The sequence below is a fragment of the Pteropus alecto genome, unplaced genomic scaffold (genome assembly GCF_000325575.1).
Source record: "Pteropus alecto unplaced genomic scaffold, ASM32557v1 scaffold206, whole genome shotgun sequence".
Lineage (NCBI taxonomy): Eukaryota > Metazoa > Chordata > Mammalia > Chiroptera > Pteropodidae > Pteropus > Pteropus alecto.
Window position 1 is genome coordinate 1,579,557 of NW_006438906.1, and position 14,001 is coordinate 1,593,557.

At 36.0% G+C, this 14,001-nt stretch overlaps 1 protein-coding gene and 1 non-coding gene across 5 annotated transcripts in view; one reads left to right on the plus strand and one right to left on the minus strand.

The window, feature by feature from the left end:
- The window catches only part of NFX1 (nuclear transcription factor, X-box binding 1), a 59,347-nt gene that overhangs the window by 19,099 nt on the left and 26,247 nt on the right, over nucleotides 1–14,001 (minus strand). For 3 of the 4 annotated variants that reach the window (XM_015592669.2, XM_015592668.2, XM_015592670.2), the window contains exons 10-14: nucleotides 11,299–11,396; nucleotides 8,875–8,905; nucleotides 5,377–5,459; nucleotides 4,361–4,469; nucleotides 1,364–1,483 (exon numbers count right to left, since the gene is read on the minus strand). In XM_015592669.2, coding sequence (XP_015448155.1) covers nucleotides 1,364–1,483; nucleotides 4,361–4,469; nucleotides 5,377–5,459; nucleotides 8,875–8,905; nucleotides 11,299–11,396 — 441 coding nt within the window. The remainder of the gene's footprint in view (nucleotides 1–1,363; nucleotides 1,484–4,360; nucleotides 4,470–5,376; nucleotides 5,460–8,874; nucleotides 8,906–11,298; nucleotides 11,397–14,001) is intronic. The other variant, XM_006916062.3, reaches the window with a different exon arrangement.
- Nucleotides 10,046–10,163, plus strand: LOC112483168. The gene has a single exon (XR_003047528.1). It is a non-coding gene; the product is annotated as a 5S ribosomal RNA (ribosomal RNA).

Below are 14,001 nucleotides of genomic sequence, written 5' to 3' on the forward strand. Positions count from 1 at the left end.
ATTTAATTACCAACCTCTTCCTCTCAGGGAGAACATAAGAACCTCAAGGTCCTGGGCTATTTTTTCTTCCTCTAAATCTTCCTGTGTCTGACACCATGCTAGATATGTAACACACTTAAAGTTAAATACATGCTGAATAAAAGCAAGCTAAAACGACACAACTCACAAATGGTTAAAGTCTTACTATGGACATTAACCAGCAAGATTTGGACTTTATCTGTTAACATCACAAATGAGTGAAAAGGAAGGAGTGGGTGAGTACTGTCTTGGGCATTTACTTCACACTGGTATGAACACCACAGCAGGGGCTTGCAAACTAAGCTGGAAGGCCATCCTAAGGTCTCCAAGGAAGGAAGGAGCTTTTCACTTCATGAAGAATTTACTTAATTCTGTTTTACTCTATTACCTTAAAAAATTGAGAGCTGGTTGCCTATTTGTCAATCAGTCTAAATCATAAGGCCAGACTTACTGTAAGTATCAAATCTGGTGATTTGAGTAATTTCAGGTTTGCCTCTGAGACTTGGTAAAATGAAATGATAGGCCTAATATGGTCCTAGAGGAAAGCAAGCAACTAGACTGGACAGATATGAAAAATGGGTGATGACAAGTAGCTTTTGGCTGGTGTCCAAAGCAGACCATGAGAAAAAAATGGAAAACAACTTAAATGTTCATCAACATAAGACTGACTGAATAAGTTATGGTCCATCTATGCAACAGAACACTCTACAGCCATTAAAAATCTATATTGTAAATGATATTCACTGATAAAGAAAGAGGTTAAAACTACAACGACAACAAAAATGCTAGTTAAAATGAATAAGTTCAGTAGGATCCAACTTTTAGGAAAAAAAATAGCAAATGAATATTTTGCCCATGAAAAAAGGCCCCCCCAAAACATACACTAAGTTTAATTCCTAAAAGATGACATAATAGATGATTTAATTTCCATCTTGTGACTTTACCTCTATTTGTCTTTTTATATAATAAACAGATATTGCTTCTATAACAAGAACAAAATCTAAAGTTACTTTTAATTTTGTAAAAAGATGTTCAACTTTGAAATATGCACCACAAATGCAGGCCACATAGACAGAAGAAACATTCCTGAAAGATAAGAACCACCAGGGCTTCTCCCAACCTTTCGGGTGTGTTTGACATCCACAGAGTAAAGAAGTGGAGGGCGTTGCAATTCCCAGCTCTGGCCCTGATCACAGACCCATTTTCACAGAAGCACCCCCTGAGCCCAGGCAGCAAGGGATGCCACCACAGCATGACCTCAGAGCAGTGAAGACCGTCATGCAAAATCCTAAATGACATGGTGTGAGCAGGCTATGAGGTGTGGAGGCAAGGAGATGGGACACACCTGGATGGTCACATTCATGGATTCTGGCGCAGGTTTGGGTACACTCAGGGGGCCTGGTACCACAAGGAACTGGAGGGTAGATCACTGATGCGCCACAGTGGCAGGTTAATTCATCAAAACCTGGTGGAGCAGCAGGTGAAACAAAACAACCCTCATGAGTCTGGGATGAGCATGGACATAATCACAAACACACATACACACTTTTTTTTTTTGATTTCTATTTCTAGAGAGGAATTTTTGGAGGGGTTGCTTTTTTAAAAAAGGTTTTTATTTTATGAAAGTTGAGTTGGTAACAGAGGAGCAGACAGATATATTTTTACTTGCAGCAAACTAATTCCGTGAACCCAAGACAGTTTTATATGTTTTTTATAAACAACAGATCGATAGACCGTATCTTTTTGAGAGAACAGGAGACTTCCACTAAAAATACAGCTCTTTTTTTAGTTGTTTTGGTTAGGAAAATGAACAGAGATTATGAGAGCTATGGGCAAATAACAATCATACAAAAATATCCATTTGAATATAAACCCTAAAGAGCTACTGAAGCCATTCAAAAAAATTCTTATAGGTATAAGCAACATCTATGATGCTAGAAATGTGAAGTTGAAATGAAGTGTAGAGCTACAACTGAGTTCATCGGGCACAGTTCACAGCCAAATCAAAATGAGAGCTCACATGGGATACTTCTAACAAGCAGCTCACTCTGTCAAGAGCCCTCCTAACCCTTAGATGCCAAGGGGAGCCAGTTCTCTAACTCTGGGCCTTGGTAGAGGCCAGGCCCTTGGCCATGGTTCTCAACTAGAGCACCCAAGTTGGGAAGTCCAGGGCCCTCCAGGATTCTCCCACCTTCTGCTCTTTTCCAGTTAGCACTTTTCAGCAAACCCTTCAGAAACTACACAATATGGTAGAAAGAACTCTGTAAATATAGTCAGGAGGCTTATGCTTCTAGTTCTAGACCTACTTTCCACTTGCTCAGAGACTATGGGCAGGTAATTTGACCCCTCTGAGCTTCCTTTTGGTCACATGGGGATATGAAACTTTGACCTATCCACTCAACAAGCTTATTGTAAGGATGAGCTAATATATGTGAAATAGCTAGGTAAAAGGTAAGGGGCCATGTACAGTGTTTCTACGGAACTCTGTGTGTATGACTTACAACAAAGCACTGACTCAACTTGCTTTTGAAAGAAGACAGGCCTAGCATTCTAGAGAAGACATTTTGGGAAACCCTGATTTAGGCCAATTTTAATGCAGCAGTTCTCAAAGTGTGCTCTGTGGTTTCCTAGGGGTCTCTAAGAGCCTTTCAGGGAGTCCACAAGGTCAAAACTCTTTTTATAATAATACTAAGATGTTATTTACTTTTTTCACTTATGTACACATTTGCACTGATGGTACAAAAGCAAAAAAACTGCCAGGGCCTTAGTGCAAATCAAGACTGTAGCATTAAACTGTAATCATCGTATTTTTCACTACCAAGCACTTAGAATAAATAAAAAATGCCAGTTTCACTCAAGAAAGGCCTTGATGAAGCAGTAAAAAAACCTCGACCCTTGAATTCATGTCTTTTTAATATTCTGTGAAATGAAATGGGAAATCTGCATAAAGCACTTTTGCTGAACACAAAAAAATATTCTGGTTGTTTTAAAAAATTACACTTCTTTGAGCTATGAGCTGAATTAACATCTTTTTTTCCTCAAAACACCATTTTTACTTAAAAAAAACACTGACAAACTACAGTTATTTAGACTTAGGTACTTGGCTAATATTTTAGCAAAAAGTGGACAAAGTGAGCCTGTCAAGAAAAATGACTTTGTTGCCAACAATAAAATTCAAGCTTTCAATGACAATAGAATATTTGAAAACATGTACCACTAAGAGCTTGACAACTTTCTAAAATATTTCCCAAGACTTTTCTGAGATTGGTAGTTATATTAATGTCTGAGTTTTTTTTTAAATTAATTATTTTTTTTTTTTATGGTGACATTGGTTAATGAAATCTAATAAGTTTCAGCTGTACATTTTAACACTAAGGCATACATATATTCACACTAGGTAATGCATGAGTTTTTAATAGCATAACACAAAATTTGTCAATACTTCAAAGATATGCGTAACCCAGTGAAAATTATTTTCCAAATTATCAGTGTATGATATAAAAGAGCCACTCGAAATATAACAAAAACCAATGAATTTCAATGTGACATTGAACAAAAACAAAAACATTGACTTAAGTCTCTTCTGAAGTGAGGCTGAGTTTTGGTATAATATCAAAGGAGAAAGTCACAATATTTGAAAAAGTTTTAAAAATACTCATCCCTTTTCCAAATAGCTGTTGAGGCCAGATATTTTTCATATGCCTCACCTATTTGGCGACAGATTGATGTAGCAGATATAAGAATCCAACTATCTTCTATTAAATCAGGCATCTACTCTTCTCACTAATTTTTTAAAATATACTTTTTCTAAAAATAAATGTTATTTATGTTAACATGTAATGGATATATTGTTTTTAAAAAACAAACTAATAAATCAATATTTAAAAAATGTCTGTTTTGAGTTCTCATATGATAAATATAGCTATAACCCACATAGAAAGAGCTTTTGAAATCCTCAATAATTTTTAAGATTGCAAATAAGTCCTAAGACCAAAAAGTTTGCAAAACTGCTGCTAATAACATAGAGAAAGAAGACTTGCTGAGGACAGAACCTGGGTCAATAATATTTAAGAGGCAGGTAGCAAAAGAGGTATCCATTAATGAACCAGACTTCATCTTAGGATTGTTGCCTACATGCCAAGTTTCAAAGATTCAGGACATTAATACAGCACTAGGAATAACTTAAAAAAAAAAAAAAACAAAAAACCTCAACATATCTGAAATACGAAGTCTCATTAGTTCAGTAATCCATACCAATGTAAGTATTATCAATCTTTCAAAATATATTATGCCTGAATTTCTAGAAAATTCTTATAATAAAGTACACAGTAAAGACTCTTACTAGCTTGCCAGCATGTCTGGCAGTTCCCACGATGACAAGGTTCTTCACATCTATGAAGGCCACAACGGAGTTTCCGCCCACAAATCAAAGGACACTTGTGCTCCTTATCCTAGGAAGAGGAGTTTATATTTTAGATAAATAACCATAAGATTAATAATAATATAAAAAGGCTCTCTACATTTATGGATGAGATGAGAGTTTGGGATTAGCTTCGAAATAATCAAGGGAGGAGGAATTAGTGGGAATGTAGATGAAACAATATGAGTCATGAGCTGATCACTACTAAAGGTAGATACTGGGTATAGGGGACTCATACTAGTCTTTCTGCTTTTGTATATGCTTGACATTTTCGACGAGAAGTCTTTAGCCTTCAAACACTGGTTAAAAAGTAGGTCTTGACATACTATATAATTTCATCATGCTTCACCTCATCAATGTATATATTTTAAAAGTAACAACAATTATGTATTTTATATATACATATACCTGTGTGTATGTATGCACTACCCCGCTATTGGTACTGTGTTATCTTGTTTACACACACACATATGATAAGATAACACAGTACCGACACCAGGTAGTGCTTCCTTTATTTAGTTCCATAGAAGTGAGTATTTCAGTAACTAAAACTTGTTTCTTTTAAAAAATACCAAACTCATTTTGCTGTCAACCTGACCCAAGGAGTATATGACATCTGAAGCCCAAGTTGCTAAGGCCAGGCCAGTTTGTGTGTTGGGACAGCACACAATCTCCCACAGAGGACTGTATACTCGTCTAGTAGTCTCGGGCTGTGGAACCTGAGGCCTTCTGTCTTTCATCTTTCTCTTCCTCCGTGTCGCCACTGGCTGACTTCTTGACCTAGCTGAGGTCAGCTTGATTTGAGCAGCTCTGACTCCTGCTCAGGGGCCTGTTCCAGTGATTTCTAAATCTGGGCTGCATTCCAGATGGCTAAGGCCTCCAGAAGCCCAGGCCCCAGATGAATGCATCTGACTGTGCCCAATGATAGGTCCACTTACCACACAACATATCTCATTACATTTATGCCGTCCACACAACCGTTTCTTGTTACACCGCTTGTCACACATAAATGTAGCATCTGCTGTGGGCAATTATAAAAAATATATATATATATTAACATTCATCCAATAAATATTTGAATGACTACAGGCTGAAGAAATAGAAATGTAACAATGTAAATAAAATGGTGAAAATGTTATGGTGAGAATGCATATTAAAATATCATTTTCCACTCAGATTGTTAAAAAATATAAAAGAAAATAGGAAGACTGCTTAATATATGGTATGGGTGAAGGTGTGGAGAAAAAGGCACACATACTTAGCAGATAAGAGTATAAACTTTTAGAATATATACGTATCTATCAAAAATATAAGTAGCAATTCCATTTTAAGGAATCCTTCCTAAAGATATAATTTCAGAAATAGCTAAGACACTAAGAGCACAAGCAACAAAAGAAAAAAAATAAATTGGACCTGATCAAAATTAAAAACTTTTGTGCATCAAAGGACACTATCAAGAAAGTGAAAAGACAACCCACATAATGGGAGAAAATATTTGCAAGGGTCTAGGATCCAAAATACATAAAGAACTCTTACAACTCAACAACAAAAAGACAAACAACCCCAATTTAAAAATGGGCAAAGGGCTTGAACAGATTCTTTTCCAAAGATATATAAATGGCCAACTACATGAAAAAAGTTCAGCATCGTTTAGTAATCAGGGAAATGAAAATCAAAACCACAGCATATCACTTCACACCCACTTAGGATGGCTATAATAATAAAAAAATAAAAAACAGAAAAAAGCAAGTATTGGAGAGGATATAGAAAAACTGGAACCCTCACACACTACTGGTGAAAATGTAAAATGCCATAGCTGCTGTGGAAAACAGTATGGAAGTTTTTCAAAAAATTACACAGGATTACCATATGATCCAGCAATTCTAATTCTAGGTATATACCCAAAAGAACTTAAAACGGGTTTTCAAATAAAATTTGGTACAAAAGTTCACAGCAGCACTATTCTCAATAACCAAAAGATGGAAACAACCCAAATGTCCATCAGCAGATAAATAGATAAACAAATGGTGGCACATACATACAATGGAATTCTTCAGTCATAAAGAGGAATGAAGTACTGATAGGTGCTACAACATGGATGAACCTTGAGAACATGCTAAATGAAAAGAGCCAGGCACAAAAGGTTACATATTATATGGTTCCATTTATACGAAATACTTAGAATAGGTAAATCCATAGAGACAGAAAGCAGATTAGAGGTTGCCAGGGGCTCAGGGGTCGAAGTGAGTGGGAAGTGAAAACTTAATGAATACAGGGTTTTCTTTGGGGTGACGAAAATATTTTAGAACTAGACAGAGGTGATGATTATACAACAATGTGAATGCACTAAATGACACTGAATTGTATATTTTAAAATGTTTCATTCTATGTTATGTGCATTTTATCTCAATAAAAAAAAAAGTGGGCTAGGTGCTGAAGTGTTTATGAGTGAAATGATATTTGAGATTTGTTGTATTTCAATGAAAATAAAAAGTAGGAAAGGGAGGGACAGAAGAAACAAGATAGGCAAAATGTTGATAATTGTTGATGATAGGTGATACATACACACGAATATCTCTACTTTCAGATATGATTGAAATTTTTCATCATAAAGTTTTAAAAGGTGGAACAAGATGGTTACTGCACTAGTTGTAATGAAGAAAAACTGGAGACAATCTAAATGACCACCCAAGAACAACAGTGAACTATACTATGGTATACCCACACATTGAAAGAGGGAAAGATATATACACTGATATGGAAAAATGTCTTTATTACCAAGGGGAGGAAAAGCCCCAAGTTACAAACAGAATTTTTAGTATAAACCTAAGTTTAGGGGGGAAATCAAAACTTTACTAGCATGTGTATATCTGTACGAATACAGAAAATGATTTGGACCCACATCCAATAAACTATTGATATCGATAGTGGTTTCATTAGGTAAGTGACTAGGATGTAAAAATGGGAAAAGGGTGTATTTTCACTTTTTACTTTAAAAGTGTACCAATGTTGCAATTTTTTTCAAATTATGTTTTTCATAACCAAAATTTTGACTGAGGTTTTTATGTAGATATTTGTTCAGCTCCCATACAGCTACTCCCCACCTTCAAGATAAGACATCCTTAATTTTGTTCAGAAATTGGATACCCATGTGCTCCTCAGTTGCAGAGGTATATGTTGACTAGTCTAGCCTATCATGTTAATCCCATTCTCCTTGTTAGTGAAGGTTTAGGCAGAGAATATGATACAAAGTATATTAAGAACCTTTCGGGATTCTTGCTCTTAAAATGAGAAGTTTAAGAATCTTTTTTTCCTCCATATGTTATTAGATAAGGACTCAGGTGTGGAATTGCTGTAGCTAACTTATACCCATGAGAGGAAAACCAAGAAAATCACAGAGAAGCTACATTGGATCCTGGAACCACTGAGCTTGGAATTAACAAACCTTGGACCTGTTCAGCCTCCAGACTTCTTGTTATGTGAGACAGTAAACCTCGATTGCTAAAGTGAGTTTTTCTTGGGTTTTCTGATAGCTACAGCCAGAAGCATCTTAACCAAAACAGCTTTCTTTTTGATCAGAATAAGAACTTTTATTTTGTACATATTTATCTTCTATCATTTTCCAAAAAGGTTTTAAAGAGGCTTAAACCAAAGACTATGTTAGTAAGACAGATATAGAAGCATCATAGAGTGGGTCAGCAGGATCAAGGACAAAAGAAGAAACAATATTCTGGGCCTTAAGGGTAAGATGGCTGCTGGCTGAATCCCTGTTCCAGGTATCCAACAGTCCTAGATCCTTAAGGGAATCAAGCATCAGAGTCTGTGTGTAAAATGTTTGCTTCATTAAATATTATTTATTTTCACTTCTCCTAATATTTTATTATGAAAATTTTCAAACATATAAAAAAGTTGAAGCAATTTTGCAGTGAACATTCACATGCTCACTACTAGATTCTACCATTACTTTTTCACACATGAATTTACCTTATTGAATTTACCTTATACACTCATGAATTTACCTTATTTTTTTATCATTTAACATAGATTTTATCTTTTTTTAAGTTTATTGGGATAACATTGGTTAATATAATTATATAATTTTCAGGTGTACTTATAATCTGACATCTATATATTTTATTGTGTGATCACCACCCAGAGTCCAGTTTCCTTCAGCTACTATATATTTGATCCCTTTTTATCTTATTTTTTATTTGATGCATTTCAAAGTAAGCAGCAGACATGAATATGCTTCCCCTAAAATTTTCAGTACTTCATCAACTAGAATTCAATTTATGGTTCTTTCTTATGAGGTAAAGGTTATACACAATCAAATGCTCAAATTTTAAGTGTACCTTCACTGACTTTAGACAAATACAAAACCCTACATAACATTACCTTCTCCCAGAAAGTTCCCTCATGTCCCTTCCCAGTCATACCTTCGCTTTTGAGACTGGTACATGGAAGCTCCTATGGAAAAAGAAAAAGAAAGGGTAACTACTTTAGGAATAAATGAAACAACACAACTATAGTATAATGCTAAATGTAACACGTATATCCCAAATATCCTGTATTTCTTTGGCAGTCAGTTTATTCACCAACTTCACCTGTCTGGAGCAAGGTTAACCCAGTCCCTGTATTAATATGCTTTATTCACAATAGGGCTCCAGGTTTACTGACTTTTCATGCAAATATTATTGTAACAATCTTTGTGGTCTGGCCTCCAAATGCACAGCAGATTAAGTACTATAAAATCTGAATGAAAGAAAAGCTGCTACAGGTAGGCAAAGCAAAGAGAAATAACTGCCCAGCAAGGATAAATATAGACAAAACAATAAAAAAAGACCAGATGTAAGAACTGAAAATATACAACAATCCAATACCATTTAGTGCTGGGGTAAACAGCTCTACACACTCAAGAGCAACCCTGACAACACAGCTGGACGGTGACAAAGTGGAATACATTCGAAGTTTTATTACCGTGGTTTTCACTATGTGTGAATGGCTCCAAAGGTCTATCACATGTAATGTTGTGGTGGCATGATCCTAAATAACATGTGTGGTGAGGCTGGTGTATGGGAAGCGAGTCACTCACTTGGGGGAAGAGTGAACCTGGCTGGTTGTCCAGCATCTACATCTGAATTTGGCCTTGATGCCATTTACAGGTTGCCATGTACTAAGAAACAAACAAAATGACAAAAGCATTCCTTCTAGTGAAATGACCCTGAAAAAAAAATAGGCAGCTTACTAGACTAGATAACAGAAGTGGTCTAACAAATTTAAGCTTTTTGACTGAAGATGTTTTAGATTAGTGAGTTGGCTGGGTTTGACAATATGAAAAAGTTCCCCAGAAGCTCTCTAAAGATGTAAAGGAAAGGTGACGCATGAAATTGACTTAGTTTTCCAGTTAATGTGAACACTGGATTGTACAGAAGAAATGACATGCTGGAGGGGTATCTACAATTGTAAGAAAAGGCAGAACACCCACAAATCCCTATAATAAATATGAATTACCAATAAAAACAATACAGTATTCTTTATAAAGAGGCAGTAAGATATGGCACACACTTCTCAAAGACTCTCACCAAAGTGATTAAAAGAAAACAACCTGTCTACGGCCACGCCACCCTGAAAAGCCCGAACTCGTCTGATCTCGGAAGCTAAGCAGGGTTGGGCCTGGTTAGTACTTGGATGGGAGACCACCTAGGAAGACCAGGTGCTGTAGGCAACCCTAAGACGAGGCAACCCTTGGTTGACCTCACGGATTGCAAAGACCTTGTCAGCTTACAATCTCTTATTTTTTATTCACCTACAGCATATAATATGTCTAATATAATTGGTCTAATATCTAAGACCCTGGAATATGCCTGATAGGAGTGTCACTGTATACATGCCTGGGGCTTTAGATCACAAGTGACTGGGGTCATATAGTCTAATAATATGAGTCAGAGTACAGACTGGCCATACTGTATAGTCTTAGGGTAGAGGTTGGCCACACCAAAAAGACCAATGATATGATTTAGGGTGGAGGCTTTGAGTCACACAGTATCAGAAGACCTCTAGAGGGAGGGACTGGAGACTGAGATCAGCTACAATGGCAGTCAATCATGTCTACACAACAGAGTCCCAATAAAAACTGAACATTCGGGCTTGGGTAAGCTTCCTTGGTTGGCAATACTCCATCGTAATGTCACACACTGATGCTGAAAAAGTCACGCTGTTCCAGCTCTATGGGGAGAGGACAACTGGAACTTCACATTTGGTACTTTCTTGGACTCTGCCTTATGTACTTCTTCCTTTGGCCAATTTTAATCTCTATCCTTTTCCTGTAACATACTGTAATAGTTTAATAGTTTTCACTGAGTACTGTGAGCCCTTCTAGTGAATTATCAAACTTTGAGGGTAGTCTTGGGACCAATGGGCTTGCAGTTGGTATCAGAAGTTAGGGTAGTCACATGGACTGTTCTAATTCAGTTGTCTAAACTTTTGCAGTTGGTGTCAAAAGTGAGGGCAATCTTGTGGACTGTGTTCCCTTTAACTTCTTAGTTAGCTAACTCCTTGCAACAGTGCTACTGTTCTCTTCTGGCACCTAGCATTATCATACTTGTATTTGGTAGAGCTATCCGTGTACTTGCCCTATCTCCATTATTGGCCTCTGAGCTGTGAGCACTAGACCCTTCCGCGGAACCAATACCTATCCTATAACTTGGTCCATAGTGGTGTCAGTATACATTGGCTGGATCAAATAAATTATACATAGTATAAAAGGAATAAAAACTAAGGTTATTTTGATTCCCCCCCTCCCATAATCACCAAATTAAAAGGCATAGGTGGCAACAACTATAGAAATGTTTGGGATTTACCTTTGTTCTGAAAGAGCATCTGCAGGAAATAACTGATGTGCGAGAGCATGGTCCACAGTCTCCCTCATGGCAGAGCTTTTCACAGGTATGAATGAAATCTTTAATAAAAATGAAAAGAACTGGGAATGAAAATTACAGCTATTCATTTCAGACTCCCAAATTCACTAGCTGCATTGATCTTCTACTTCTCTTTGCTGCAACTCCACAATCAAAGCTGAGGGAAGAAGGATGTCATCAATGCTTCTTCCCCTATCTTCCCTTTATCCAGCAGGCTGGGCCTTTTCCAGCAAGAATAGGGCCCAGCATTAGTTACTGGACTATGCTTTAGATTGCATGATGCTTTGCCTAAGTCAAAGAATGGATCTCCTGTCTCCTTATTTTTGCCCCAAGTCTCCAGGTTAGCCTTGGATCCACTTAAAATTATAGCCATGGATGACTTTACTAAAGTGTTCATGACTGCAAATCATCTGGGGATCATAAATAATCCAAAGCCACAATCCATAACCCCGTTGCTTCAAACCTGTGAACATCTGGTGATAGGTGGCCTGCCATTCATTTTGCTAAATTAGGTTTAGGGTAAGTCTTGTTTCAAGGATCCCTCAGGGACTGCTCATAGTCTCTTTCAATAGGTGCTGTTCACACAATGTATTTTTTTCCATCCTTTTACTTTCAGCCTAATTGTATCTTTGACTCTAAAGTCTATTTCCTAAAGGTAGCAAGCATATCTTGCTTCTCTCCACCCCTGCCCCCCCGCTAAATTTGGTCTGACAATCTCTGCTTTTTAATGATTTAATCCATTCACATTAACATGACTAGTGATATAGTTGGGTTTAAATTTGCCATTTCACTTAGTTTTCTACATCTTGTATCTTGATTGTTAATCTAATCTTCCTTTACTGTTTTCTTTTGCATTAAGTGAATGTTTTCTTCTGTAGTATTTTTCTTCTTTAATGGTATTTTTCACTAGTTTTTGAGTTTTTTAATGATTACGCTAGATTTACCACATGCACCTTATCAGAATCTACTTCAGATTTAATGAACTAACCTAATTCCAGTGAAGCCTTACTCCTATATAGCTCGTCTCTCCTCCTCCTTTGTGCTATTACTGTTATACAATAATATGCTATATATGTTATATATATAACATATACAATCTATGTTACAAACCCAATAATATATTGTTATAATTATTACTCTATATGTCTATTAAAGAAGCTGAGAAAAGAGAACAAGTATATATTCATAGTTTGTTATATTTTTCTTATTTACCATTTCTGGGTTCCTTCATTTGTTGCTGTGGATCTGAGTTACTATGTGATATAATTTCTTTACTCCAGTACAACTTTGATCCCTCCTACCTCCTTTGTGCTGTTATTATCAGATATATTTCTATATTATAGGTCCAACATTCTAATTATATAGATATTATTTTATATGACTGCTTTTTAAATCAGTTGAAAAAAGAATATGCACTTATACTGTCTTTTATAATTACCTTCACTATTTTTTTTTAAGTGTGGATCTGAATTTACATCTTGGTTTACTTGCTTTCAGTCTAAAGAACTTCTTTTAGTATTATTTATTATAAAGTAATCTGCTAGTAACAAAATTCTCCATTTTGATTTTCAATTTGAAAGACAGTTTTGCTAGATATAAGATTTGTATTTGGCAGGGCTTTTTCTTTCAGCACTTTGAATAGGTCATTTCATGGCCTTCTGTTTGTGATGCAGTGTTCTCCACTGTTCTAACAAGAAGTCTCTTGTTAATCTTATAGGGCTTCCCTTGGGTCATTTTTCTCTTGTAACTTTCTCCTTGTTTTTGGTTTCCAGTATTTTTACTGTATGCCTAGATGTGGATTTCTTCGAATTTACCCTATTTGAGTTTGTTGGGCTTCTTGGATATATAGATTAATGTTTTTCAATAAATTTGGAAAGTTTTCAGCCATTATTTCTTCAAATATTTTTCTGTTCCTTTCTCTTATCTCTTATATATATGTATATATATGTAAGCAAACATATAAACATATAAACATGTTTGCTTACATATGTCCCACATTTCTCTGAGGCACTATTCATTTTTCTTCATTCTATTTGCTCTCTGTTCTTTGGGTTATATAACTTCTATAGCTCTACCTTCACATTCATTGAGCCTTTCTTCTGCCAGCTCAAATCTACTGTTGAGCCCCTTTAATTTTTCATTTTAATTATTAAACTTTTCAATTCCAGATTTTCCATTTGGTCCTTTTTAAATAATTTTTATCCCCTTATTGATATTCTCTATTTGATGAGACATTGTCTTTATACCTTCCTTTACTTCTTTAGGCATGATTTCCTTTAGTTCTTTGAACACATTTATAATGGCTACCTTCAAGTTTTTGTTAAATCTGACACTGGTCACTCACAGAAAACAGAAACTTTCTGTTGCCTGTGTTTTTTCCTGTTTCTTTGCATACTTCGTAATTTTTTATTGGAAACCAGATGTTTTTGGTGATATATTATTTGCAGATACTCTACATACAGCTTCCTCTCTCCACGTTTTTTTGTTCTTATTGTTTATTTGTTTTGTGCTTGTTTAGGTTATTTTAATGAAATCTATTTCCTCTATGGTATGAAGCCTTAGGTTTCATTCTTTGGATGGCACAGCTTTGGGGGTATGCATAGTCACCCTGGGATGACAATGGTTTTAGCAGAGCTCTCTTTGACT